General features: G+C 51.1%; 2 protein-coding genes across 3 annotated transcripts in view; one reads left to right on the top strand and one right to left on the bottom strand.

Annotated features, from left to right (window-relative positions):
- TMEM163 (transmembrane protein 163) overlaps positions 1-10,921 on the top strand; it is a 262,349-nt gene extending 251,428 nt beyond the window's left edge. Inside the window, exons 6-8 of the mRNA XM_021667922.2 lie at positions 1,635-1,746; positions 8,529-8,670; positions 9,897-10,921. Of these exons, the coding sequence (XP_021523597.2) occupies positions 1,635-1,746; positions 8,529-8,670; positions 9,897-9,957 (315 nt within the window). The 3' untranslated portion in view covers positions 9,958-10,921. The remainder of the gene's footprint in view (positions 1-1,634; positions 1,747-8,528; positions 8,671-9,896) is intronic.
- Positions 10,922-17,506: 6,585 nt separating this feature from the next.
- Positions 17,507-23,977, bottom strand: part of MGAT5 (alpha-1,6-mannosylglycoprotein 6-beta-N-acetylglucosaminyltransferase) — a 272,711-nt gene continuing 266,240 nt past the window's right edge. For both annotated transcript variants that reach the window (XM_012468426.2, XM_012468427.2), the window contains exon 17: positions 17,507-18,084. In XM_012468426.2, coding sequence (XP_012323849.1) covers positions 17,886-18,084 — 199 coding nt within the window. In that variant the 3' untranslated portion in view covers positions 17,507-17,885. The remainder of the gene's footprint in view (positions 18,085-23,977) is intronic.

The raw sequence follows: 23,977 nt of genomic DNA on the forward strand, positions 1-23,977 counted from the left end.
GATGCTGTGTTGCATTTAGTTGTCACATCTGCTTAAGTCTCCAGTCTGTGACAAGTTTCTTGGTCATTTCTTGTGTTTCATGATGTTGACACGTGAGGAGTAGTGGTTGGGCATTTTGTAGAATGTCTCTCAGTTTGGGTTTGTTTGATGTTGTTTCACAGTTAAAATGAGTATGGATTTGGGGATGGAACACGTGGAGGGTAAACCCAGGCTGGAGTGCAGTGGCACGATCTCAGCTGACTTCAACCTCCACCTCCCTAGTTCAAGCGATTTCCCTGCCTAAGCCTCCCTAATAGCTAGGGTTACAGGCGTACACCACCACACCCAGCTACTTTTTTTTGTATTTTTAGTAGAGATGGGGTTTTACCATGTTGGCCAGACTGGTCATGAACTCCTGACCTCAAGCAATCTGCCCACCTTGGCCTCCTAAAGTGTTGGGATTACAGGCATTAGCCACCACACCCGGCCATGTTTTTCCCTTTCTATACTCTGGGTTAGATTTGAGTCTCCAAGTCCAGCCCAAACTCAAGGGCAGGGGATAGGGCAGGGGGATTAATCTCCAACTCTTGGAGGATGGAGTAGCAAAGAATTTATGAACATATGTTGCCAAAACCACCACCGCCATCAACCCATATTTTCAGGGAGATACTTTGACCCTATACAGATACCCGCTTGCCAGTGAAGTGGCTTTTCACATGGCTTTGTTCAGTTTTGAACATGAAGCAGGCTGGCTGCCTCTTCCCAGGTTCTGACACGCGGTTTGTGAATTTGATTCGTCAAATGCGTAGGGAGAAGCTTTCTTTGCCTGTGTATGATGCTGCATCAGAGTTCTGCTGGCAGTTGCATTTTAATATTGGGAGATCTGAAGACTGTGTCCGATGGGGGTGACACATGGGAGCTTGAAGCAGAAGAGCTGGATGGGCCCCAGTGTCAGGAGATAGTGGTGCTTACCTTTGCCTATGGGACTCACTTGTTTGCTAGTGAAGGTAGGTAACAACTTAGAGGAAGCGTTAAGATAACGTCAGTAGCAGACTGTATTTTTAGGTGCTATTTTCTCTACCCACGTATATGTGAACTTTCAATTGCCCTGTGTGAATTTAAGGGGAAAAAAAATACGGTTTTAAGTAGCTCCGGCCATAACTGACCCTGCGGCAAATTCAGTTGGCTCTGTGTTGAAGGATTGTTAGGCCAGTGGTGTGTTTCGTGTTCCAGAATCCTCCGTCAACTGCTTGGTGAGTTGTTATCTGTGGAAAATTCTATTTAGAAGAGGCCATTCTTAGCATTCCGACCAACTCTGTTATTGATCAATGACTGCTACTCATTTTAGCAGAATAGTGGGAAGGCGAATCTCCTACAGGAAAAGAAATACATAATGGTTTTCTTTTCCATTCATAAAACTTTTATTCCACTTACATGAATTTAATATACATGTTCGTTATCTGTTTTTGAGCATCTTTTCCAATTCCTGGTGACACAATTGAGATGTGAAAGCATGCAGTATACCCCCACCTGGTGGCAGCATACCTGACCGACTATTTGTACTTGGAACAAAGCTGATCTGTAGGGCAAGCGGGTTGCAGATGATCGGCTCCAGCAGGTGGTGAATTGCTGAAATCTGGAACTTTCTTTTGCAGGACGATTTCCTGTTCAGTGTCTCCATTTTAAGTGGGATTCTTTGCAGCATCCTGGCTGTGTTGAAGTTCATGCTGGGGAAGGTTCTGACCAGTAGAGCACTCATAACAGATGGTGAGTAAGGTCAGGGTGCCTAATCCCTGGGGGCTGGGCTCACGGTGGAGGAAGATGTGTGGGTTTCTCTTAGCTGCTTGCCTTGCCGGAGAACTTAATAATTTGGAATCCATTTCTCACTCTCCTACCCGCCTCAAGCTGCTTAATGGTTCTCAGAGCTCCCATATCAGGGCAGATATCTTGTACCCTGGGAATCTAATAAACTCTTCATAAATCACCTCCACTCTGACCTCCTAGCAGGGAGGCTTGGGGCTCTCCAGTCTCTTAATCATGAAGCACAAAGGGCTTCCTGGAGTCTTGGGTTTTATGTGGGTTACTCCCCATAAAAAGTAAGTGCCTTTTCTGGATTCTATAAATGTTTCCTTTGTGGATTCTCCATGCTTGTTCTTGCTTTCAGCTAGTGGGACGCTTGCCTGGGAGTTGAGGTTGCAGTTACCAGGTGCCTGCTCTGGGGAAATGAACTGTGTGTACCCTGCTTAGAATCTCAGCCAGCTGGAATAGTCTGTGTCCCTGTGGGACAGGAGGAACTTCCTTTGTGACCTTTGGGATAACAGAGAGAGGGTGTGTGAGTGCAGGAAAAGTATGTTTCAGGCCCCAGACTCGCCGAGACACTCACTGATGAATAGACAAGAAACTTGACGGGCAGTGCCGCCTGGACACGTGGCTTTTATTTATTCCTGAGGATGTGCAGAGCCAGGGGTCAGAAGTAAAGTGCTGGGGGTCAAAGGGCAAAAGTCTTATGGGATGGTGGGTGCGTCTGCACAAAATAGAGCAGAAATACTTGGATTCTTAAAAAAAATTTATATGTATGTATATATATGTGTCTGTATATATATGTATATATGTACACACATAAAAATGTTTGTGTGTGTGTGTGTGTGTGTGTGTTTTGAGAGATAGGGACTCGCCATGTTGTTGCCAGGGTAGTTTCAAACTCCTGAGCCCAGGCAGTCCTCCCACCTCAGACTCCCAAAGTGCTGGGATTACAGGTGTGAGCCATTGCACCAGGCTCGATTGTTTTTTAAGGAACACTTCCTTGTCCCAAACTCTCAAGTCTCTTTCGTGTGTGAAGTGTGTGGGTGGAGATGTGCGTGGGGACAGTGATGGTTGGCAGGGCCGGGGTGGGGAGGCCCTTCTCACCCACATGACACAGCATGGTGACATGGCATAGGCTGTTTGTCTTATCCGATGTTGAGGACCTTCTGGGTGCAGAGCTGGACTGTGCACAGTGGGCGGGGCACAGGAAGCCAAAGTGATGTTTCCACCCTGGGACTGAGCTCTGGCCCAAGAATCCATCCGTAGAGGTGGCGGGACTGTTGGCAGATGTGTGGGCAGGTCTAGGGGGTGAGGGTAGGGTACGGGCTGGTTGTCCTTGTTGGGAGGCCAGAAGTCCCCGTGCCCACTCCCCACTCCTGAGTCTGCAACGCTGTCTTTTGGGAAGGCAAGAGGAGGCCCCCAGCTTTTCAGACATGGCTATTCTCGGAAGAGCATCAGCCATGTGCATGGATGTGCATGGGGTTCCTCTGAACAGGCCTGAGGATGTAGGGGGTTACAGGACCCGACATCCTGACAAAATCCCGGGACCCCAGATGCTCATCAGTTGACCACTCACCAGGCTGGCTGCACTGAAATTGCTTGGGGTTTGCTGAAAACACAGATTCCTGGGCCCACCCCAAAGATTCTGATTCCAGGGGATTGAGTTGGGGCCCGGGAACTGGTGTTTTACGCCAGCGCCCCAGTTCACGTGGTGCACAGCGAGGTTTGGTGCTGGCCCTGTGCCCGCCCCAGGGGCCAAGTACAGCTTCTCCCCAGGGAGGATGGCCCCTGCTGTGCCCAGCACTCCTGCATACCATGTGACACGGGGGACCCCGCCCCACAGCTGCTGTTGGTTTCTGCCTTTGTGAGACGCCGCCTTGCTTCCGGGGCTGAGGAAACCTTTAGTCCATACGAAACCAACGCTATTTAGATGGTAAAAGTGGTTTGAAACGGCGAGAGGACTGACTGCCTTGACTGCTGGGGTTTGAGCCTGCCTCTTCCCCGTGCAGCTTTAAGCAGCGCGAAGGTCCCTCCACGTGCGGCAGGCGGGCAGGGCCCACTCCCCAAGCTCCGATGAAGCCCTGGTTTGCCACCTCCTGCCAGGCTGGGGGCAGTCAGGATCCTGCTGCCATCAGGTCCCAGGTTGATGCTGTTGGAACATGAAGTTGCAGTAACACCGGCCCAGCAGGGTTTGCGCAGTTCCCTTGTGCCTGGCGCTGCGCGAGGTGCTGTGCCGGCTGGTAAACCAGCCCCGAAGCAGAGCCTCCCTTTCCGGTTTCTGCCTTCTTGCTGTGAGGCATCCTGCCCTGATCCCCAAAACGTGGTTGCAACTCAGCCAAGTAACCCCTCTGCTACAAATAGACACATCTTTCTACCACAGCTGGATATAAAGACCTTGTATCAGCCTCCTGAGAATGACACAGCATACTGAGGCCACAGCCTGGGCATCTGGGGTCTCTGCCACCCACTGAGACATTGTAGAATTGTAGGCAGCTTGCATCCAGTTGACACGAATGTATTTTCCTACAAGATGCAGCTTCCTTGGCCCGGCCTTTCCTATCTGGGGCAGACCTGGGATTTGGGGTAGGGAGTTCACCCACTGGGATTTTTGTAATCTGCTGCTTTGTGATCTGAAAAAGCAAATGCATTCCTTGGCCATGGAGCCATCCTTTCCTTAAGGATGAGTGTAGCCAGGACGGCGGGGTGGTGGGGGAGGTGGGGTGGTGGTGGGTGCTGTGCCAAGAGCAGAGCGATGAGTGGGCCCTGGCCAGGGCTTTGGGTTGGGACCTCCAGCTGCCTTAGAGGTCCCTTTATGTGGCTCCGAGGGCCATACTCTGGCCCGGCCCTTTAGGCTGCAGAGTGGAGGCCTGGCTGGCCTCGGCTTCCCTCAGCTGCCTACCTCCCTGCCAATGTCCCCTCACCTAGAATAAGCGGGAACGGCAGGAATCCCTGGGGTAGGCAGGATGGGTCTGAACAGCTTTCTGGGCTCCCGATGGTGATTCCACAGAGGCAGGTCCTTGGGCAGTTCCCGGGTGGGCTGTCAAGCCCCTCTGGCTTGCAGACCCCTGGCATCTTGATCTGCTCGCTGACTGTAGTTGGGCTACAGACAGCCTCGCTGGCTGGACACCTGCCTGTGGATCCAGCAGTCAGAGCCCCCAGCAGGAGTCCCTGGCCCCACCTGGCCCATGGCCATGGGGCTTGACACCCCCTCCTCGGAACACTGGCCCTGTGACTTGGTTGGTGGTGTTTCCTAAGATTATAGATACTCCAGATACACAATCTCTGTCTATACTTCGCTGTTCTGGCTTCCACCATGTGATACGGTGTACAGGGGAGAACATCAATACGGCTGCTTTTCTCATAAAACAACTTCTGATGGATTTATGCACACGAATCCGTCACACACATAAGCAATATTTCCATCATACTTGTGAACTAGGGAGGAGGTCATTACAAGGAAAAGTGAGGAGTTTGGGTGAAAACTGTCTCACAATCAGGTGAAAAGTAGGGAACAGCGGTCCTCCAGGCGGAGGGAGTCTGAGGAAGGGGCATGGGGGGGGTCCCTTCCTTCCTCACTTGGAAGTGGGGGAGGGCAGAGCAGGGAGAGGCTTGAGGTCTAGGGTGTGATTGGGATATTTTGCCAAATGTTGAAACAGGTAGGGTGATATGATTGCTGTTTTCTGCAGAGTCCTCTGGTCATTGGTGGTGGGGAGCAGAGTGGAGGGAGCTGAGCAGGGGGAGGCCTGTGGAGAGGAGGCGATGGCAGCTCGGATGGGGTGAGGGAGAGGGTGTGGGAGGTGGTGGGGTAGGTATAGATGGGCAGCGGAGGGATGAATCAGCCGAGTGCGTTTGATGAGACAGAGACAGAGAGCAGAGGCAGTGCCCCCACCCCTGAGCCTGTTCCCAGGGGGTGCTGTGCTCTGTGGCCCCACGATCCGCTAGGTGGTGTGTTGCTGGCAAAACATGCAGCAGTAATTATAGCCTCCTGCTAATTCTACTGTCTGGGATCTGCGCTTTTTCCATTCATTGATTAGCAGAACTAGGGAGCGGTCTGTAATTATCTCCTCTCTGTTCTTTCCTTACTTTGGAAGGTGGGCGGGCAGGACAGGGTCAGGGAGCCATGGCTGTCATCAATATTGGGGGTTCCTTGTGGCTGCCAGCCAGGCTGCGGCTGAGCCCAGCATCCTCTCTGGCGGGGAGGGCCGGCCTCCCCTGTCACCTGGCAGGGGCTGGCTGAAGTGGGCCAGGCTGACCCTGCCAGCTGCCTTGCTGTTCGCTAGGGCGTCCTTATTGCCGGGAAGCAGATCTTCAGGGAAAGAAACAGCAGGATGTGGACGATGGAGACTGTGGAGAGGTTCCCGACTTCCCCGCTTTACCCTGTGCGCGCAGTCAATCTGGTCTGATCTGGTTTATGGCTTTGGGTGTGTCATTGTCATGGGTTTGTTCCTATCGGGATGACTGGGCTGAAGCTTGCTTTTTATTAGTTAGGGTAATGTGATTTTATACAACAAACACATACTACAAATCAGAGGAAGAGTGAGAGGGCCCTGGGGGAGCGCTCTGGATGAGGGGCGCAGCTTCAGTCCTACGGGAACAGCTGGGGCGAATCTGGAAACTCCTCTGGAATGGGTGTGCGCTCTTCTGCTCACGTCCAACTCTCAAGTACCTCATCCGTGATTTTCTTTCAAGCACACAAGAAACTTTAGAATATTCTGCATACAATGAACGTGTTTAACTACACAGATCCTGATCCAGTTGGCAAAGCCAGACTGGGGGAGCTCTAATCAGGATGGCCCCAGCCATCGTTTTGTGCCATTGGATGCTCCTAAACTGATAACAGCATTTCTTCACTAGAGCGGCTCTGTGGTCCCAGCTGTAGGGAAAGGGCCAAGCTCGTGAGGCTGGCCCTGCAGAGGGGAGTGACGGCCGGGCCTGCCTGCTGCGTTGGTGCGGGCTGGGGACTCAGGGCTCTTCATGTGGAGTAAAGGATGTTTGGAGTGATGCCCCAGGCGGCCACGGACTCGGTCCCCAGCCCCTGTGTGCTCAGTCCAGCATCCTCAGGCAGACTCACAAGAAGTGAAGCTGAAATGAGTCAGGCTCTGTCATCACAAAAGGTGAGCTGAGCTGGGCAGGGCAGAGTCCCCTCCTAGAAGATATGGCAAACAGGTGACCCTGCCACCAGTATCTCAGCTGTGGGCCATCGGGGAGCGCCTGGTGGACCTGCTGTCAGGAGCAGCAAGCTGGGCCGGTCTTGGTGCTGGCTGGCAGAGCTGTTGACTTGGTGGAGCTGAGTGGACATCTAGTGGCTGTCTGGGGAACCTCACACTCTTTGCCTCTTTTCCAAGCAGCAGCTGGCTTGGGCTTCCTTCTCCTGAGGTGACTGATGTCCGCGGGAGCGGGGCAGGGGTGGTTCCCTCCCAGGACCCAGCGCTCAGGCTGGGCCCCTGGCTTCTTCCTCTGTGTGGTCGCTCATTAATGCAGCGGTCATTTGCACCCCGATGAATGCCAGGCCCTGTCCTGGGACTTCAAATACTGCAGGGAGAGACAAAGCTCCTGTCCTTAAGCTTAGGTTTCTAGTGAGAGAGGAGGGGGGCAGTTAAAATGGCGAAGCTTGCATGTTAGCTGGAGGCAGAAGGGTATCGGGCAGAGAGGAGGAGGTGTAGGGGCTGGGGGCTGCGGACAGGGCTGGGAGGGAGGTGACCTGCAGTCACCTGAGGTGAGGCCCTGGGCAACGGTGACAAATCCAGTGGTCCTGAGGCGAGGGCAGGGTGGCTGTCGCAGGGTCGTGTGGCTGGATGCGAGGGGCCTGGTGGGATCTGAGCTGGTGACGGGGGTTTTCCTGCCAGAGAGTCTGGCTGCTGCTCACTGACAGAGGGTCCTCTTCATGGGGAGACCCTAGAAGCCACCCTAAGCCATTCCCTTCCCATGTGGCCTTTGACAGCTCAGGTAAAGTAGAAGTATCACATGTAAGCTTTGAGACCCAACGGGCTGCCGTGTGAAGGAGATGGTGGTCGGTATCTAGTAGCTCCAGTTCTGTTTTTATGGCCATTTCTCCAACCATGTAGCCAATACTTTGCAAAAAAATTTAACATAATAGACTTTACATCTCTCTTCTGGAGGGAAAGGAAAAATCCTCAGGTTACTTAGAGGAGACTTGGGAGGAAAGGATGTAGGTTTGGGTAGAATCCCAGCCCTTCTTAACCTGGATAACCTCCATCGATGTATTTAACCTGTTTTCTTATCGGCAAAAACAGGGATGATGACGATAATGTGTCATCACAGGATTGAGAAGATTTATAGGTAACCGCACATCCTGAACACCCAACTCAGAATCTGGCCCAGCAGACACTCAGATATGAGTCCCCAGGTAATTTGAATGTCTACTGTGAGCCCAGAGCTGTCTTGGGCACTGTGGACTCAGCAGAGAACCAAACCCTTGCCTCTAGGAGGCCTGCGTTCTAGCGAGCGTGGGGGAGACGGGCTATAAAGCACACATGGCCTCGGTCCCCGGAAGAGAAATAAAGCAGGTACAGGATGATGCTGGGGGTGACGGCTCTATTCTGGGAGATATCTGGTGACATTTGGGCAGAGACTTGATGGGCCCAGGTGGTGGCTGTCACTCGTGAGAGTTTTGGCCACAGTTCCTTCCGGCACATGCTTCAGTGTGTGGAGGCAGGACTGGCATTTGGGTAATTTTCTTGGATTGCTTGGCACTGCCATCTAGCCTCTCTCTGCTTCCTTTGCAGGGTTTAACTCCCTTGTGGGTGGCGTGATGGGCTTCTCCATTCTTCTGAGTGCGGAAGTGTTCAAGCATGACTCAGCGGTCTGGTACCTGGACGGCAGCATAGGTGTTCTCATCGGCCTCACCATATTTGCCTATGGGGTCAAGTAGGTTCTTGTGCTTTCCTCTTTCCTTTCCCGGCAGCCAGGAGCGCCACTTTCCCACCACCTTCCTCAGTCAAGAAATGACAGAGTAGGCTTCTGAAGGTCACCTTTTGTACATGTGCCCCTCCTGAGCCTGACCAGTGGCAAGTGACTGGAAAAGCGCCCAGCAGGGGTCAGATATTCTTGAGGCTGGCACAGAAGTGAGGGAGGGACAAGAGGCTTCAGGCCTTTAAGCCATAAAGGCACTCCTTTCCTTCCATCTCATGCCTTCGGAGCCTGCATCCTGACATCTATGCTCCTTCCTCTGCCATCATGATGCCCCACGGAAGCACCTTTATGTGGTTTCCTTGCAAGTGGAGCCCCTCCTGCCACATGTGGGGGATGTGACAGTGTGCTGGCCAGAGGCTGCATCCCTAGACTTAGAGAACTTCTGTGAAAGGGGACTCGTCAGTACAGAAAGGCTGTACGGCGTCACTGACATGGGCTTCAGCACCCAGGCTGGAGCTGGCCTTTCAGAGAACTGTTTGTTTCTAAAGGATGCTGTGCTTTTAAATGTTAAAACGCTTCCATCCCTCAAGGAAAGGTAGGATGGCTATCATCAAACAGAGGGCCACCTGCAAGTGTTGGTGAGGATGTGGAGCCCGCATCTATGGCTGTGAGAATGGACAATGGTACAGCCATGGTGGCAGCTCCTGAAATTGTGAAACGTGGAGTTACCATGGGCCCCAGCTGTGCATGAAATAAACAGCAGGGTTATTCATAATAGGCAAAATGTAGGAAGAACCCAACTGTCCATTAACTGATGAATAGATAAATGTGGTAGAGCTATGCAGCGGACTCTTACTCAGTCCCAACAAGGAACGAAGCGCTAATACTTGCTACAACATGGATGGAGTTGAAATGTTACGAAGGAAGTCACGAAAGGCAACGTGTTGTGTGACTTTGTGGGTTTGCCTATTCATATTTTATATAAACAGAGGCCAGAAGGAGGGTGCTGCTCATCAGGTGTGGGGAGGATGAGGTGTGACGCTACAGCAGGCATGGGGTTTCTTTTTGAGATGATCCAAATTGATGAATATACAAAAAACTACTGAGATGTACATAAGGTGAATTTTGTAGTATCTGAATTATCTTAGAAAAAAAAATGAAAACATGTTTCCCCAAAGCTCCCAGCCCCATGCGGTGGAGGCTCTGGCGGGGAGGTGACTTTGTCTATCTTGTCTCTGCAGACTCCTCATCGACATGGTGCCGAGGGTGAGGCAGACACGTCACTACGAGATGTTTGAGTGAAGGGGGCCGGCGTCTGCATGAGACCATCAAGGTTAGAAGTTTCCACATAGGCAAAGGGTGCCAATATTTAACTGAACATCTGGTTTCTTTTTGGAAGTTTTCTTTCACGCGGTCTGTCGTTACAAGACAAGGTCTGCCCAGCCAGGTGGATCTACCTTGCCCCCTTCACCTGCTGCCCCCATCAAACATGTTAGGACAACACCCCTAGGAGGGGACCCGCTTCCCCATCTCCAGCCGGGACTGACGTTTTCTATTCTCTGGAGTACGATGGTTCTCGTGAGTAGGACGAGACCTTTGCTTGGCAGAAAGGTCTTTTGTGGTGCTCTGAGCCGGCACGGCATAGGACTGAGCAGACCCACCGCCTCCTGTGCGGCCCCCCCTCCTGGTTCCAGGTCTCTCCTCTCCTGGCAGGTCTTAAGGGAAGATTGTACCCCTCACCCTTTACACACCCAGAACCATCAGTATGTCACTTCCTAATTTCTATCAGTGTATCATCTCATTAGTTTCATACTGTTTTACTAATTCTAAATCTAAACTGATTTGCTCAAAAGGAGACCATTCTATTTTTTAAAGTACTTAGTGATATATGTATAAGCTTTGCATGGACGAATTCAATAAGCACATGACCCTTTCTCGTACATTCAGAACCTGAACATCCATGTGAAAACTGGATCCATTTTTGAGAGATGTGAAACTACGGTTTATTTGTAATAAATAAATAATTGTAATCTATCCATATATGCATATATCTATACGCTGTGTTAAGTGGTAATGGTATATTACAGTCTGAGAGATGGGTCGCTGCTCTGTAAGGAACAAGACGTTCTCAGCTGATGTCACGGTAGGTTTAGATTCCGTAGCAGTGTTCCCCAGCCCATAATGTTCTGTACCTCTCACACCACTGCTTGCCTGGGCAGTAGTGTCTGACCAATAAAGACCTTCACCCATTTTATATGGTTTGGGAAGACAATCTTTGGGAGTCGTCACTGCGCGGCACCAACACATGGGGAGTCCCGTCATGGGCAGGTTTTTCGCTGTGGCTGAAGGATGACGTGTGAGGGGAAGCTTGTGCCTAGGGGGCCTGAGCGTGGAGCCCCTGAAGGACTCTGACCACTCAGGTAGGGGCTGTACACTCACCTGGCGGTGCTGGAGGCTGCTCTTGCCTGGAGCTGAGGGACAGCTGCGCCCAGGCCTTGCTCCAGCTTTGGGGCCCTGTCTCCCCTCCAGGCTGGTGGAGGGAAGGGAGCTTGTTCTGTGAGGTCATGGAACCATGCTCACAGGTGGCGTCCCCAGCAGTGCTCTGAGGAGTATGTCGAGGAATGTTAACATGTAACAAACATGAAACTAAAGCAAGTGTGGGAAGTGCAGGATCCTGTTGGTTTCTCTTCTGCTGGTTTTCTTGTTGTTGGGTCTAATCTACATCATGGAAGCTCAGGGAGGGAAGCTAACAACTAACTAACTCGGAGGCGTTGCCCAAACGCAGGCACTCAGCTTTCCCTTGACAACTTTTTCAGGACTTGTGTTCCAACAACAAACACGCTATGTGAACTGTGTGGTGTCTCCATTCTGGTCAGTAGCCAGGAGGCCCGCCAGCTTGAGAGAGGCCATGCAGATGAGGGCCAGTGTCACCTGCAGACAAACTGTCAGGACTAGATCCTCCCTGTCTCCAGGGCACGCACTTACCTAACCAAATGCTCACGGCTCACTGCTTCCTGGCTCCAGAGCTGCTCTTGAGGGCGGAAATCTATTCCAGGTCCAGTGGGTGCTGGTGCTCAGCCCCTTGTAGGGCGATTTTCATCATTAGCTCATTCCAAAAGATTTTTATTAGTAAATCACTGGTGCAGTGTACAATTATCTCCAAGTCTAGCAGTTCACTTTCCAATTCAATTCCCTTCTAGGGGAAGGCAGCGCAAGGAGCGTGCTCTGAGATGAGTAGTGGTGGGTGAGATCTAAGGGCAAGAAAACACAGTGGGAAAACCTTCCCCTCTCCGCTCCGTAAACACACCTTCCTGTCTTGCGTCTTGCCAGCAGCAGTTTCAGCAGTGTGCTGCAAACTGTGAAATGCAGCTGGGGGAAGGTGTGTTGGGGACACACCTAGACAGCAGCTCAGCCTTGTTCTGGAGGTGACCCGGCATGCACACAGCCCCCAAAAATCACTTCCACCTGTCACACAAGAAAAGTTTATTGAAAAATAAAGTTCTCCCTAGTTTTCTCTACGACAGTGGAAAACAAAGCAGTGCTCTCTATGCCAGTACAGTACGTTTGGACAGCGACACCTTGTCTGCAGAATCCTGCATTACTTCACCCCAGAAGTGAACCACAGAAAATGGCTGTAACAGGATCTGTTGAAGACACAGATGCAAACGGCCGTTAGCTTAAAGACGTCAAGGTTGTGACAGCAACTACAGAAGGGACGTTACCATCTCCTTTGGCATCAACTATTATGTTATTAATACTTGGGTAGGACAGTAAGCAAAATGCTTCCCAAGTTCGCTCCCTCTCAGCTTTGGCGGATGTGAGACTGCTCTGAAGTTCCTGGTGTGCTGTCCCGAGAGGCGTTTAGGCCTCCAGCACCACAGATCCTCTAAGTACCCACCCCGTCCCCACCATCCTCCATCAACAGTGGCCCTACCCACCACATAAGTACAGGGTTCCCCAGCTGTGGGGTCAGGGTGGCAGTGAGGGAGTGTCTTAAGGCTCCACAAAACCTGGGCTAGAGAGATGCTTTGCAGACGGGAAATTCCAATCAATCACTGCATCCATAGGACTAAGAGACTGCTGATTTGGCTGAAGAGAATCCAAAGGAATTTGAAAAAGACACCAAACTCCAGCAAATTCCACACCTGCAATCTATCCAGAGTTGTGCCAAGACAGGGCAGGAGATTGATAAGGAGATAAAACTTTCAATCCGCCGGGGAAGTAAAAGGCTAATCTCCTCCCAAAACAAAAAGCAAACTGGTATTTAGGTGATTTGGGAAAACATCATTCAACTGTGAGCAGCCTCTAGGAGCTGTTCTGAGAGGCCAAAATCCCTGCCCCATTGCCCCCATCTGGCAGGGTGGGGTTGGGTTTTCTCTGGGACCAGGCCAGGGAATAACCTTTAATTTGATGGAAACATGCAGACCTAACCAGCCTGGGAGTCCGATCCCTGAGGACAGGAGGGGCCACCCCAGCCCCTAGGGGGCAGCAAAAGGACCTGCTTGGGGAATGTTTAAGTTCAACCAGTCAGTCATTCCCCCTTAACGCAGACAAGCCTCCGTTACTGCAAAGGAATACTGTTAACTTTGACTCAAGGGGTGCAGTCTGTCAGAGAACACGTTTCAGTTTCTAGCTCAAAAATGTTCCTTGAAGAAAACCCCTGGAATGTTCTGAAAGACATCAGTGGGATAGGGTTCAGTACATGGCTGGCCAAAGGTCACCTTTACCATTTCCAGCTGGAGTTCATAAATTCTTGCAGGCTTGTTTCCTTGGGGGCTGAAGTCTGGCATATTTTCAAACCAGTACATTCAAGAATACAGTAAAATGCCAACCAGCAGGGTAGGCCTAGAACTAGGAATACTCTAAACCAGTAATTCCTACAACCTTCAATCAACGTGGAATCATGTTTTCATGTAGATATCATTTTTGAATCAACAGGAAGGGAATGAGCTCAGCTCTTTATTTCTCAAGTTTGAGGCAGCACTAATGACAACACTGAACACTTACTAGGGCTTACTATGTGCCAAGCACTGTGCTAAACACTGAATCCTCACAAAACCCTAAATGCTAAGAAAGCTAGGGTAATTATTTTCTGCATTCGAAACTCTACAGCTAATTTGGTCTTTTGCTACAAAAACTTGGTCTCCCACTTTTTGTTGAAGCCAACAAGAATCACAGGAACTCACCCTCAGCTTCACCAAACTCCCAGCTTCCTAAATGAGCATGAATCTATTTCTGTCCATCCATCTACTCACATGAAGATGCTCTGCAGCCCCACAGGGACGGATGGGATTCGAATAAAGGCAATAGGGAAGTTAAAATACTTTTAAATAAATAAAATAATCCAGGCTTGGGATAGTAACACATACAACACAGCCTGTCGTTAACAAAATACTTTTTTTTTTTTTTAAATCAAGAATTTTTGGCCAGAGGTGAGGGTGGCAATGTCTAATTATATACACACGCTAGGTAAACTGTCTTGGAGAAATGGGGTGGCCACCTTGGTCTGCTCTAGAAAGCGCACACCTATCTATAGACGTATAGTTTCAGTCCAACATGTCATACTGATGTCAAACCCTGCCAGTGAGTTGTACTGGGCTCCACTCCCAAAGGGGAAGCTCATTATTCACCTTCATTAAATCTTGCATTCACTAAGAAACAAAAAAGGGGTGCACATCCTTTCCCTTTCATGATGCTAACTAGTTCAAGTATTACTTCTCCAAGCAGGGCCTTGAACTCCTTGGATGCACCCGCTCCCATGCTTCTGCCTCAGCCACACCTCAGCAAGTGCGTGGTGGCAGGGAACGCAGGTCACTTGGCACACTGGCAACCAGCAGTCCCAAGGTAGACCAGAAGGTATGGCAGAATCCAGCCTTTTCTTGAGGTTCTCAAGGCTTCACACCCTCCTCTGGGGGTGGATGCATATATGCTATGGCCTGGCAGGGGGGTTGCAGGGAGTTTCTGCTGTCCAGCCTGAACAGCTACAGTGACCCAAGTACATGTCCTGTCTCTTAGCTGGAGAAGTCTGCTATTGCCCTTCAACAGCATCCAGATTCCAAAAACCCCAAAGAAAAGTGAAAAGGCACATCAAGAAAACAAATATCACCAAAGAAACAGACTAATATCTCCAAACGCACAGCGAACACACAAAAAAGCAAAAATGAGCAGTGACAAAAATCCAGTCCAAGCAAAAATGAAAAAAGCATCTCCATTTATACATGTGCAAATCAAACTGCATACATGAAATAAATGAGGTGTTTACTGGCATTCAAAGAAGTCTTTTTACTCCTGAAAGTATTTACCTTTCAATGGAAAGCTTTCTCTTTTAGTAAATTAGATAAATGTTTTCCCTCAAGTTTTTTAAGAGCTTAGGATCACAATGGGGAAAATAATCCAAAACACGAGGCAAGATATGATTATAGTGCAGAAAACATTAATTATGACTTAGGATTTCTCTCCCCATGGAACTGTTAGAACTACAAATCGGTTTAGGAGTCTATCAAGATCAGCAATGGCAAACCCTCCACAGGCTCCCACCCAAAGGTCAGGGGCATGTTCCTCTCCTCTTCCATGCAGGGCTGATGGAAGCCCCACCCCATTTCCTCTCCAGGATCACTGACCACACCTGGGCCAAGTCTGAGGAGGCCTGGGAGCCAGTACACACTCAGGGGTCACTGACCCTTCAGATAATGCCCTAAACAACTGGAGTGTGGGCCTGTTTGCTCCAAGAGCAGCTGCCCTGCCAGTGGACCTCCAGCTCACTTCCAGCCAATACTGGACTTGGGGCGACAAAAGAGGGATTTTTCAATGGGAGGAAAGTACTCTTCTGGGCTGCCTGACCCTGGAGGGTAGGGTCGTGACTTGGAAAAGAAGGGGAAGGTAGGGAGGCCTTGAACTTAGGGACAGCCCGCAAGTGATCCCTGCAGCTTCTGGAACACAAGGCAGAGCTAACGTTACCTTTCAGCTCTCTTGCTTAAGCAGCAGAGGCGAAGTGGGTTAAACTTCACTCAGCCTGCAGGCTCCCCCTGCTGGTCAGATGCTTGCATTGACATCCTCAGTGTTCACTGCTCCTGGAAGACCCCAGGAGAAGGCGGCGCTGACCCAGGGATTTCAGGTTGGTGAGCTCTAGCAAATGCCCACACCCTATAGCCAAGAGGCCCGTTCACAAGGAAAAGCTCTTCCTCACAGCAAGGATAGCAGTCATCTGCCCTCCTACTCCAGGAAACTGCCCTTGCAAAGCTTAAAGAAATGCACACACTCACACACATACACACAGTCACCAACAAGGTTTCCTTTGGATGTCCGCCCTTCTTGCTAGGCCCAAGCAGAGGCTATTCTCAGCCAGGTCTGGAGGTGCCCCTGTGATGATGCTCAGGGCAGAGGCCCCCTCCCCACCCATGGTACTCTCCCTGGCAGATGTGTGCAGGGGCCACCTAAGGAGTGGAGGAGACCCCGGGTGCCCCCTCCCTCCTCCATTCTCTTAAATGAGGTACAATTCAGACCCACTGAGCAGGGGTCTCAGTGGGCCTAAGAAAAAAGGCTGGCTGCACATTTGTGTAGCAACTGAGAAACCAGAAGAACGTAACTTCACAAGACTTAAAGGCCCCACACTAACTCTGGTCCTCATGAAGCAGAATTCTTCCTTTCCCTCACATTCTGAAATCCCACCAGCCATTAAGCGTTGCCCATCAGCTCTGCCCAGCAGAGTCTCCACCAGGCTGCCCTCTGTTAGCAGACAGGGTGCTTGGAAACCCCAGCACGGAGCACATCACTGAGTGACCGAGGCGCCCAGCAGGGGCCAGATGGATAACGCCAAGTGCTCACATCAGGCAGAAGGGGGCTCACTCGCATCAGCACGGTGATGTCAGAGGCTTTCCAGAAACTTACAAGCTTGTACAGAGCATGGCAGCGACGATTCAGAGGGGGTGGGAACTTATACAAAGACAGAGCATGGGGTGTCCAGGGTTTGGAAGGTGAGGTCCAGTGTGTCTGACCAGGCCTACCTGCTGACTGGTTACTCAACAAGTCAAGAGTAATCCTGCCTGAAGGAAAAGCAAGCACCAGATTCCCACCTTTGAGAGCCACACCCTCAGGTAAGCAGCCAGGACAGTGCACTGCATTCATCTCGAGCTGCCCCCGTCTCCCCCAGCAGACATCAAGAGCCCCCTTCCCTGGACTTTGGTGCCATCAGAGGGGACACACCACAAACCCACCTGTCAGGAGCCCAGCTCCGGTCATGCCACAAGTTTTTAAGGACCGACCTCACTCCTGTCCAAATCTCGGCTCAAAGGCAACCCTTTCCAAGTCCACAGGCAGCGTGCGAGTCCCTCATCTCTACTTTCCTCCTCATCGCGGGGCCAGAGGGAGGGTGAGTTTACCAGAAACTCCAAAATCCCTCAGTCCCATATTTCTTTCCTAAAGGGATTCTAAAAGAAATTATGGCCAAGGAATGTGTCTGGGCATGGGGACATGGAGGAAAAGGGCCTCGTCTCATCTTCTGTCCCTGGCTGGGCTCTCTGGACAACACAGGCACATCCCCTGACCGAGGCAGCCCATGCTCTAGCTGCCATCTATGACAATGCCCTGGGGACTTTGGCTGTGCTTCCAAAGCAAACGTTTCTTTTGCTCTGCTGCCAATCGTTTTGAGCAGCCAGGTCTCCATGGCTGCTCCTGAGCACACCACCAGCCCCACGGCACACTCTGCCTCCCTCCGGCATTCTGCTTGAAGCAGACAGAATAACAGTATAGTGAAGGTGGATGATTAACATTGGAAGTAAAAGAAGCCTGTGATCAATCCCTCCTCGCCCTCCCTTGGTCCCCTCCCTCCCACCCAAATAAATAAGTTACTGGGTTTAGGAATGTTCCCATTCAAAGTACTCTCCCATCAGCTTGATTCCTCCTGTTTTGTTTTAAAGGACTCTTGAGACTTTCTTTTACCCTGGAGCAGCTGCAGTGACACAGTCTTCCCACAGTTGCTCCTTGAGAAACAGGAATGACGTTGTGCCAGGGGCAAGCCAGGCACCCGGCCTGACATACACTCTCATTTTGTTTTGGTGAAGACTCCACTGGGCTGCTCGGAGTGCAGCAGGAGCGAGACCAAATCAGAACCTTCTACCAAAAAGTTCAGGCTCTTGCCAGAGTCCCTGGATGACTTCTGCCCCTGGCCCTGTCTGATGGGGCTGCAGCACTGTCTTCCCCGGCAGCATGGTGCGGGGCTGAGCAGGTGGCTGCTATAGGCAGTCTTTGCAGAGAGCCACCTGGCCCTTGATGAAGTCCCGGCAGGGGCAGACTCTCCGGTGCCTGGGGTGGGCGCCTGCGCAGCTGAAGAGCAGGAGGTCACCTTGAAACACACAGTGCTTATTCTTGGGGTCAAAGGAGGGCACCAGGATGTCCTTGGCCAGCTCTGAGCTTTGGCAGGTCACCTCATACCTGAAGAGGAAGAGAAAGGAACAAGGGTTGGTGATGCAAGGGACAGAGCCTGTCCTCATCACTGGCCCTGTTAGCCCCTGTCTTGAGGCATGGGGGATGTTAAGTTGTCTTGTCCTACTTTAGAAATGAAATGGTGCCCACCCTCTGCCTCTGCAATCCTCCATCTCCAGGCATCTAGACTCAGGAAGGCATGTGTGTACCAGGCTGTGCATGCAGGGGTGCGTGTTTGAGGCTGCTCAGTGAAGCTTTGTCTGCAATGGAGAAGAACTGGAAACAACCCAGTCACCAAGCTGGGAATGGCCAAATAAATCATGGCCCTTCTGTGCTTTTAGATTTCTCTGCAGCCACTGAAAAAGAATGGGGGAAAAGAGAGGAACAGGAGAGTCATCCTGAGGAAAGGCGAGTCCCAGAATGGGAAGCACAGAGCAATCAGCCCGCCGTGTGCACATGGGACGTGAGGGCTGCCAGTCGAGACGGCTGCATGCTGATGCCTTAGCAATGGTTGCTTCCAAGAAGTGAGAATGGGGCAAAGCTAAGCATTATTTAAATTTTTTTTAAGTATGTTACTTTTTAATTAAAGGCTTAAAAAAATTCCTGTTACACAGCCTTAGCCTCTTGCTGGAAAGCAATCAGACAGAAGGTGCTGTCCCAGTGGCATCGGCTCCCAGGGTCTTTGCAGCCACCCTTCAGCCACAGCAATGGTAACCTCAGTTAGACACAGATGAACTGAGGCTTCAGGATGTGCAGAGAAGGCCTGAATCCAGGCCCTCTCTCCCGAGCCCTGCGCTCTTGCTCCTCTGCCATCTTCTCCCAACAGCTGAGTGGTGTCAGGCTGTGGAGCCTGGTGGCTTTGCTTCCCTTGGCTGAGACCACTGCTTGGGGGGCCAAAGATATTCCGATGTTTCCATTCCCAACAGTTCTGGCCTCTTATCTCAAAGAAGAGCCACATACCTTTCTCTCTCACTTGGGATGACTGCTCCCATCCACCTTGGTTCCCGAAGGAGGAGGCAGCCTCACCTGGTGTCCTGCATGAATGCTAGGTGGGAACCCATGCTGCCCCAATATAAGAGAAGGAGGTGTCAGGGGGCCGGGCAGACCTGGGTTTGAGTCTTGGCTTCATCTTTTAGGAGCTGTGTGGCCCTGGACAAATGAGTGAGCCACTCTGTGGCTCAGATTCCCTTCTGCAGAATGGGGACAAATAATCCTTACCTGTGGGAATTAAGTTAGTGCTTCTAGAGCATGTGGCAGAGTGAAGCTCTGAGTAAGTTGATAAATGGCAACTATCATTACTGTTAGGATCATGGTCATGGTTGTCATCACCCTGCCTTGGCAGACACTGGATGGGCTATGCCACCTCCCTTGCCTGTCCAGTGGTATTAATTTACACACACCAACCATTTCTGTTTCACTTTGTTCATGGAATCTCACTTTCTGATGACACGGAAGAAAGGATCAGGATGAGGAGCTTGAGGTTTCTCACTGCCTCTGGGAAGCTTCCAAACGGGCTTGTATGTTGTGTATGTTCATGTGTGTATATGTGCGTGCACATGAGCATGTGCGTAGAGCATGTTTATGTACATGTGTGCATTTGTGTGTGTGCATGCCTAAAGCATCATTTTCTGTCTTACTCCTGCCCTGTCTTCCTCTAGCTAACCAGCTGCCTGGGGCCCTCCTCCCCTTGCCAACATTAATCCTGCGATTCCCAGCACATCTGCTGGGGCTTCTGGTGAGATCTCCCAGGCTGTCAGCCTGGCTCCTGCTCAGTTGCAGCTGAAGCTCCAACTGCTTCCGGAACTCAGCATGTCACTGGTGCTCGGGCTTCCCTCCTCCAGAGCCTGCAGTGCCTCCTGCACATGCTAACGGCACCAGGAGTCCAGGCCTTGTCAGGAGAGCAGGCCTCTATTCTCTTACTCCCATAGTCGCCAGGAGAGGACTGCAACTTCCTTAAATACCCCACCACCCCTGCTCTTGATGCTGGCTAGCAGATGGTGATGCCCAGGGGTTAAGGTCATGAATCATAAAGGGAGAGGGCAGGAAGTCGATTTTTATGGATTTCCTAAAAGGAAAAATGAGTCAGAGACTTGCAGCCACTAGGTCCTTCACAAGAATACCTCGGTTGGACAACAAAAAGGAGGAAATATCTGGAACTCAATTCTGAATGACAAGTTTACATATGGAACATGGCCTGGGGATACAGGTTTATACTTATGACTTACTTTTTAGGTGAATTACAGCAGCTGCTGTACCTTAACTTAAACCATCTGCCTGGCACACTGCTAACCAGAGTGTAGAAATCTCTACAGCGACTCTCAGACCCCATGGCGAGGAGTGTAATTGTCAGGAGCCAGGAAAAACCTTCCTGCCCACTCCTTGAGTCACTTGGACTCAGGCTCCAGGCCACCATCTCCCAGGGTAGAAGCAGGATTTAGCCAAGGCTGCAGCAGCAGAAGCCTACCTGGGGTGACACACAGAGATCATGGCAGTGCTCAAGCAGCAGATGCTTCATGGAGCCACAGGTGAGACCTGACACCAGGCAGCTCCTCGAGGGTTCAACTGATGGATGCAGTGCTGTGGAACGCAGGGCTCTAACCCATACCCTGGCCCCAGTGTCTTCTAGGATCCGAGGGAGCGCTCCCTTTTATTGGCGTGCATGTGCCCATCCCACAGCCCTGAGCAGTCAGGAAGGTGACTCCATTTTCCTTCGTTAACTAGCAAGCAAAGGTCATCAGTGAGGTAAAGCATCTTTCCCCAATCGTTAGAGCACAGCAAGACCAGACAGCCTCTGCAGTCCAGGATCCTCAATCCCTAGATGGTCGCCTGCCTTTGCAGTAGGTGCAGGGTGCTGTGTCTGCCTCCCTGTCCCTGCAATGTCTGTCTCACAAACACTCACATCCTCCTTGCTCAGAGACCTCACTGCAGTGTGCTGTCTTCCTTTCCTTTCTTCCTACTTTCTTACAGGATGGGGTTTCTGGGCCCAGCAGATCTAAGTTTACAATTTATAGCTCTTGAAGAATAAAAAGAGGCAAAGCCCCCTCCTATGGGGCTGGCCACACTTCCTCACCTGCAGTCACAGGCACTAGGCTGAGAAGTCACCAGTCCCATCCTGACACACAGACCCATATGCATAGAATAGGATATGCTGGACAGGAAGGGAATGAATGCGGCTGTACCATCCGCTGCTCCTGCCCTAGAGTGACTTCCCTCCCTCAGCCCCCTCTCGAGAGGCTCTGTTCATTCCAACTCTGCCTTGCCAGGTCCCACCCGAACCCCCTCACACCTACCGTCTCTCTCTCAGGTACCAAAGCACTCAGAGTCTAGACTGCACTGCTTAGAATTCTTCTCACAGAGCAACCTGAATTGCCAATAGTTTAAAATTGTAGAAGAAACAACTTTAAGAGGTAGCAGAATTACAAGCTGGGCAGGAACACATGCCCCATGCATGGAACTGAGGTCCTCTCCACTGGGCCCCACTGGAATGGACCCTGGAACTTCCTGGAGCCCTTCATCTTCCAGTCCCCACCCCAGTCCGGGAGGAGACTTGTCCGGAGGACGAGTCACACCGGAATCGTGCGTGCCCTGTGGTGACCTCTCCAGTGCTTACCTGTACCCTTGGGCCCTGCATGCACAAGAACTCAAGGCTGCTTTCCTGACACCCTCATTCAAGACAACACAGGATGCTCCAAAGGGTTCTCCCGATGTGATATACTAAAGTCACACTACAGAGTGAGGACAGGTGGTTCTTAAACACCACGGAGACCCAAAGACTGAAAAGAACTTACTTAGCTCAAACCAGGCTCCAAGTTGGAGACGAAAAGGCAGCAATGGCTTGCAGAAACTGCTAATTGCTAATCGGCTATGAATATGGATGGGCCACCAGGACCACCTCCATACTGAGGAGGCACTCGATAGACTGCCAGATAGCTGGGGTTCTACAACATTATCAGTATTTACAAATGCATGAACAAGTTATTCAGCAGGGTTCTTATGTGCAGAGAATTAATTTCAGACGGCTTTATTACAAAATTAGCATTCATTCCAGCCTCCTGCTAAGCAAGCCTGCATCTCTACAGCAGGGTAGGGGGTGGGGGCGTAGTCAAGCAATCCCATGGCATAGGGCCTGGCCTCAGGACAGCCCCATGCCAAGTCCCTCTGCTCTCGTGGACTCTACATGGATAAGGAGGTGGGGAAAGGCCAGGGCTGGGGCTGGCTTATCCCAACGTGGCGCAGTGGCCTCGGGCCTACTCCACTGCCCAAAGCTCTTTGGAAGAAAGGGCTGTTCATTATCTTATCCATCACCTAGGATATCCCCATTTTACAGATGAGAAAACTGGCAGAACAGAGGCAAGTCGCCATCTGCCATTTGCTCTTTCTCCTTCCTGCCTTCCCTGACCTGGACTCCTGGCCTGGAGGTGGCCTGCCTTTGTAGGGCCCTGTGCTAGCTCTGAGCCAGACCCTGAGCACAGTCCCTGGGCCAAGAGCCCTGACTTCTGCCTGGCCAGGAAGGGAGCCCTGCTGTTCAGGAGTCCCATTTGGTCCCATTCCCAGGATGCTGCTTCTCATGTCTCTTCTTCCAGAAGTAGGCTTATGCAGACAGTCTGTATATACAGTCCTTAGGTCTGTAGCTAGTGAATTCTGACTTTCGATGTAAAGAGTCCCAGGGTTCTCAAGAAGCCACCTTGCTTCAAGAGCTATTTGCAAAAGGAGCGAGTGGAAAGCCCCTGACAGAACCCTAGAATTCAGGATTTGCACTGTGGAATTGGAAGCTTCTGGTACCATCACAGGCTTTCCAGACATCTGGAGGCAGAGCATAGTGACTCCCTGAGCCCCCACTTTTGGCCTATGCTTTTGTTTTCATGGTGGAATCAGAGCAGCTTCTGTGCCTAGGTCTTCTCATAAAAAACAGAAAAAAATAGCATCACCAGGGCTGGGCATGGTGGCTCACGCCTGTAATCCCAGCCCTTTGGGAGGCCAAAGGGGCAGATCACATGAGGCCAGGAGTTTGTGACTAGCCTGGCCAACATGTCTCTACTAATAATACAAAAATTAGCTGGGTGTGGTGGCATGCACTTATAGTTCCAGATATGTGGGAGGCTGAGGCGTGAGAATTGCCTGAACCTGGGAAGTGGAGGTTGCAGTGAGCCACTGCACTCTAGCCTGGGTGAAGGAGACCTTGTCTCAAAAACAAACAAACCAACAAAAAGCATAGCTCACACCCCTACTCAGGAGAGCTTCCCTACAGGCAGGACACCAGAGGCACACACTCTCCCTACAAAGGGTTTTATACCCACACTTAAGGATAAGAAGATTCACAGCAAGCAGGCCAGCTCAGACCATTATGCACAGATAACCACAGTGGCCAGCAGCACTAACAGGGTGTGAAGCCAGAACAGGGGACAGGTGAGCCCTGAGCCCCAGGTCCACTCCACTTCCTAAACATTATCTTCAAGCCTGGGATAGTACACCTGCTATATTGAATATCTGGAGTTGGGACAGCAGGGTCTTAATATTTGCAGGCTAGTCTCTTGGAGAAAACACCCCATCAGAGCTACGAAGGTGGTGGGTGGGTGGGGAGCTAGATAATTATGCAATATGTGGACCATGGTGGGGTGTGATAAAAATGGAGAGAACACATTCAGGCCTGACAAGGGACATGGTTGACAGGCCAGAAGAAACCTCACATGGAACTTTGGGAACTGCAAATGCCCAACTCAAAATGCCAATGCAAAGGGAAAGGAAAGGCATCACCTGAGTAACGCAAGCAGAAGGTAAGAAATTCAAGGAAGGCGCCTCCTGTGTGCGGCCCTGGGCCAGCGTTCCCAGTGCCGTACTCACCTCACTACCAAGGGACCTGGCAGACTCAGGTCTGCTGGGGTCTGAGATGCACCATGTGTCA

The sequence above is a fragment of the Aotus nancymaae genome, unplaced genomic scaffold (assembly GCF_030222135.1).
Source record: "Aotus nancymaae isolate 86718 unplaced genomic scaffold, 86718_ANA_hifiasm-v0.15.2.pri h1tg000029l, whole genome shotgun sequence".
NCBI lineage: Eukaryota > Metazoa > Chordata > Mammalia > Primates > Aotidae > Aotus > Aotus nancymaae.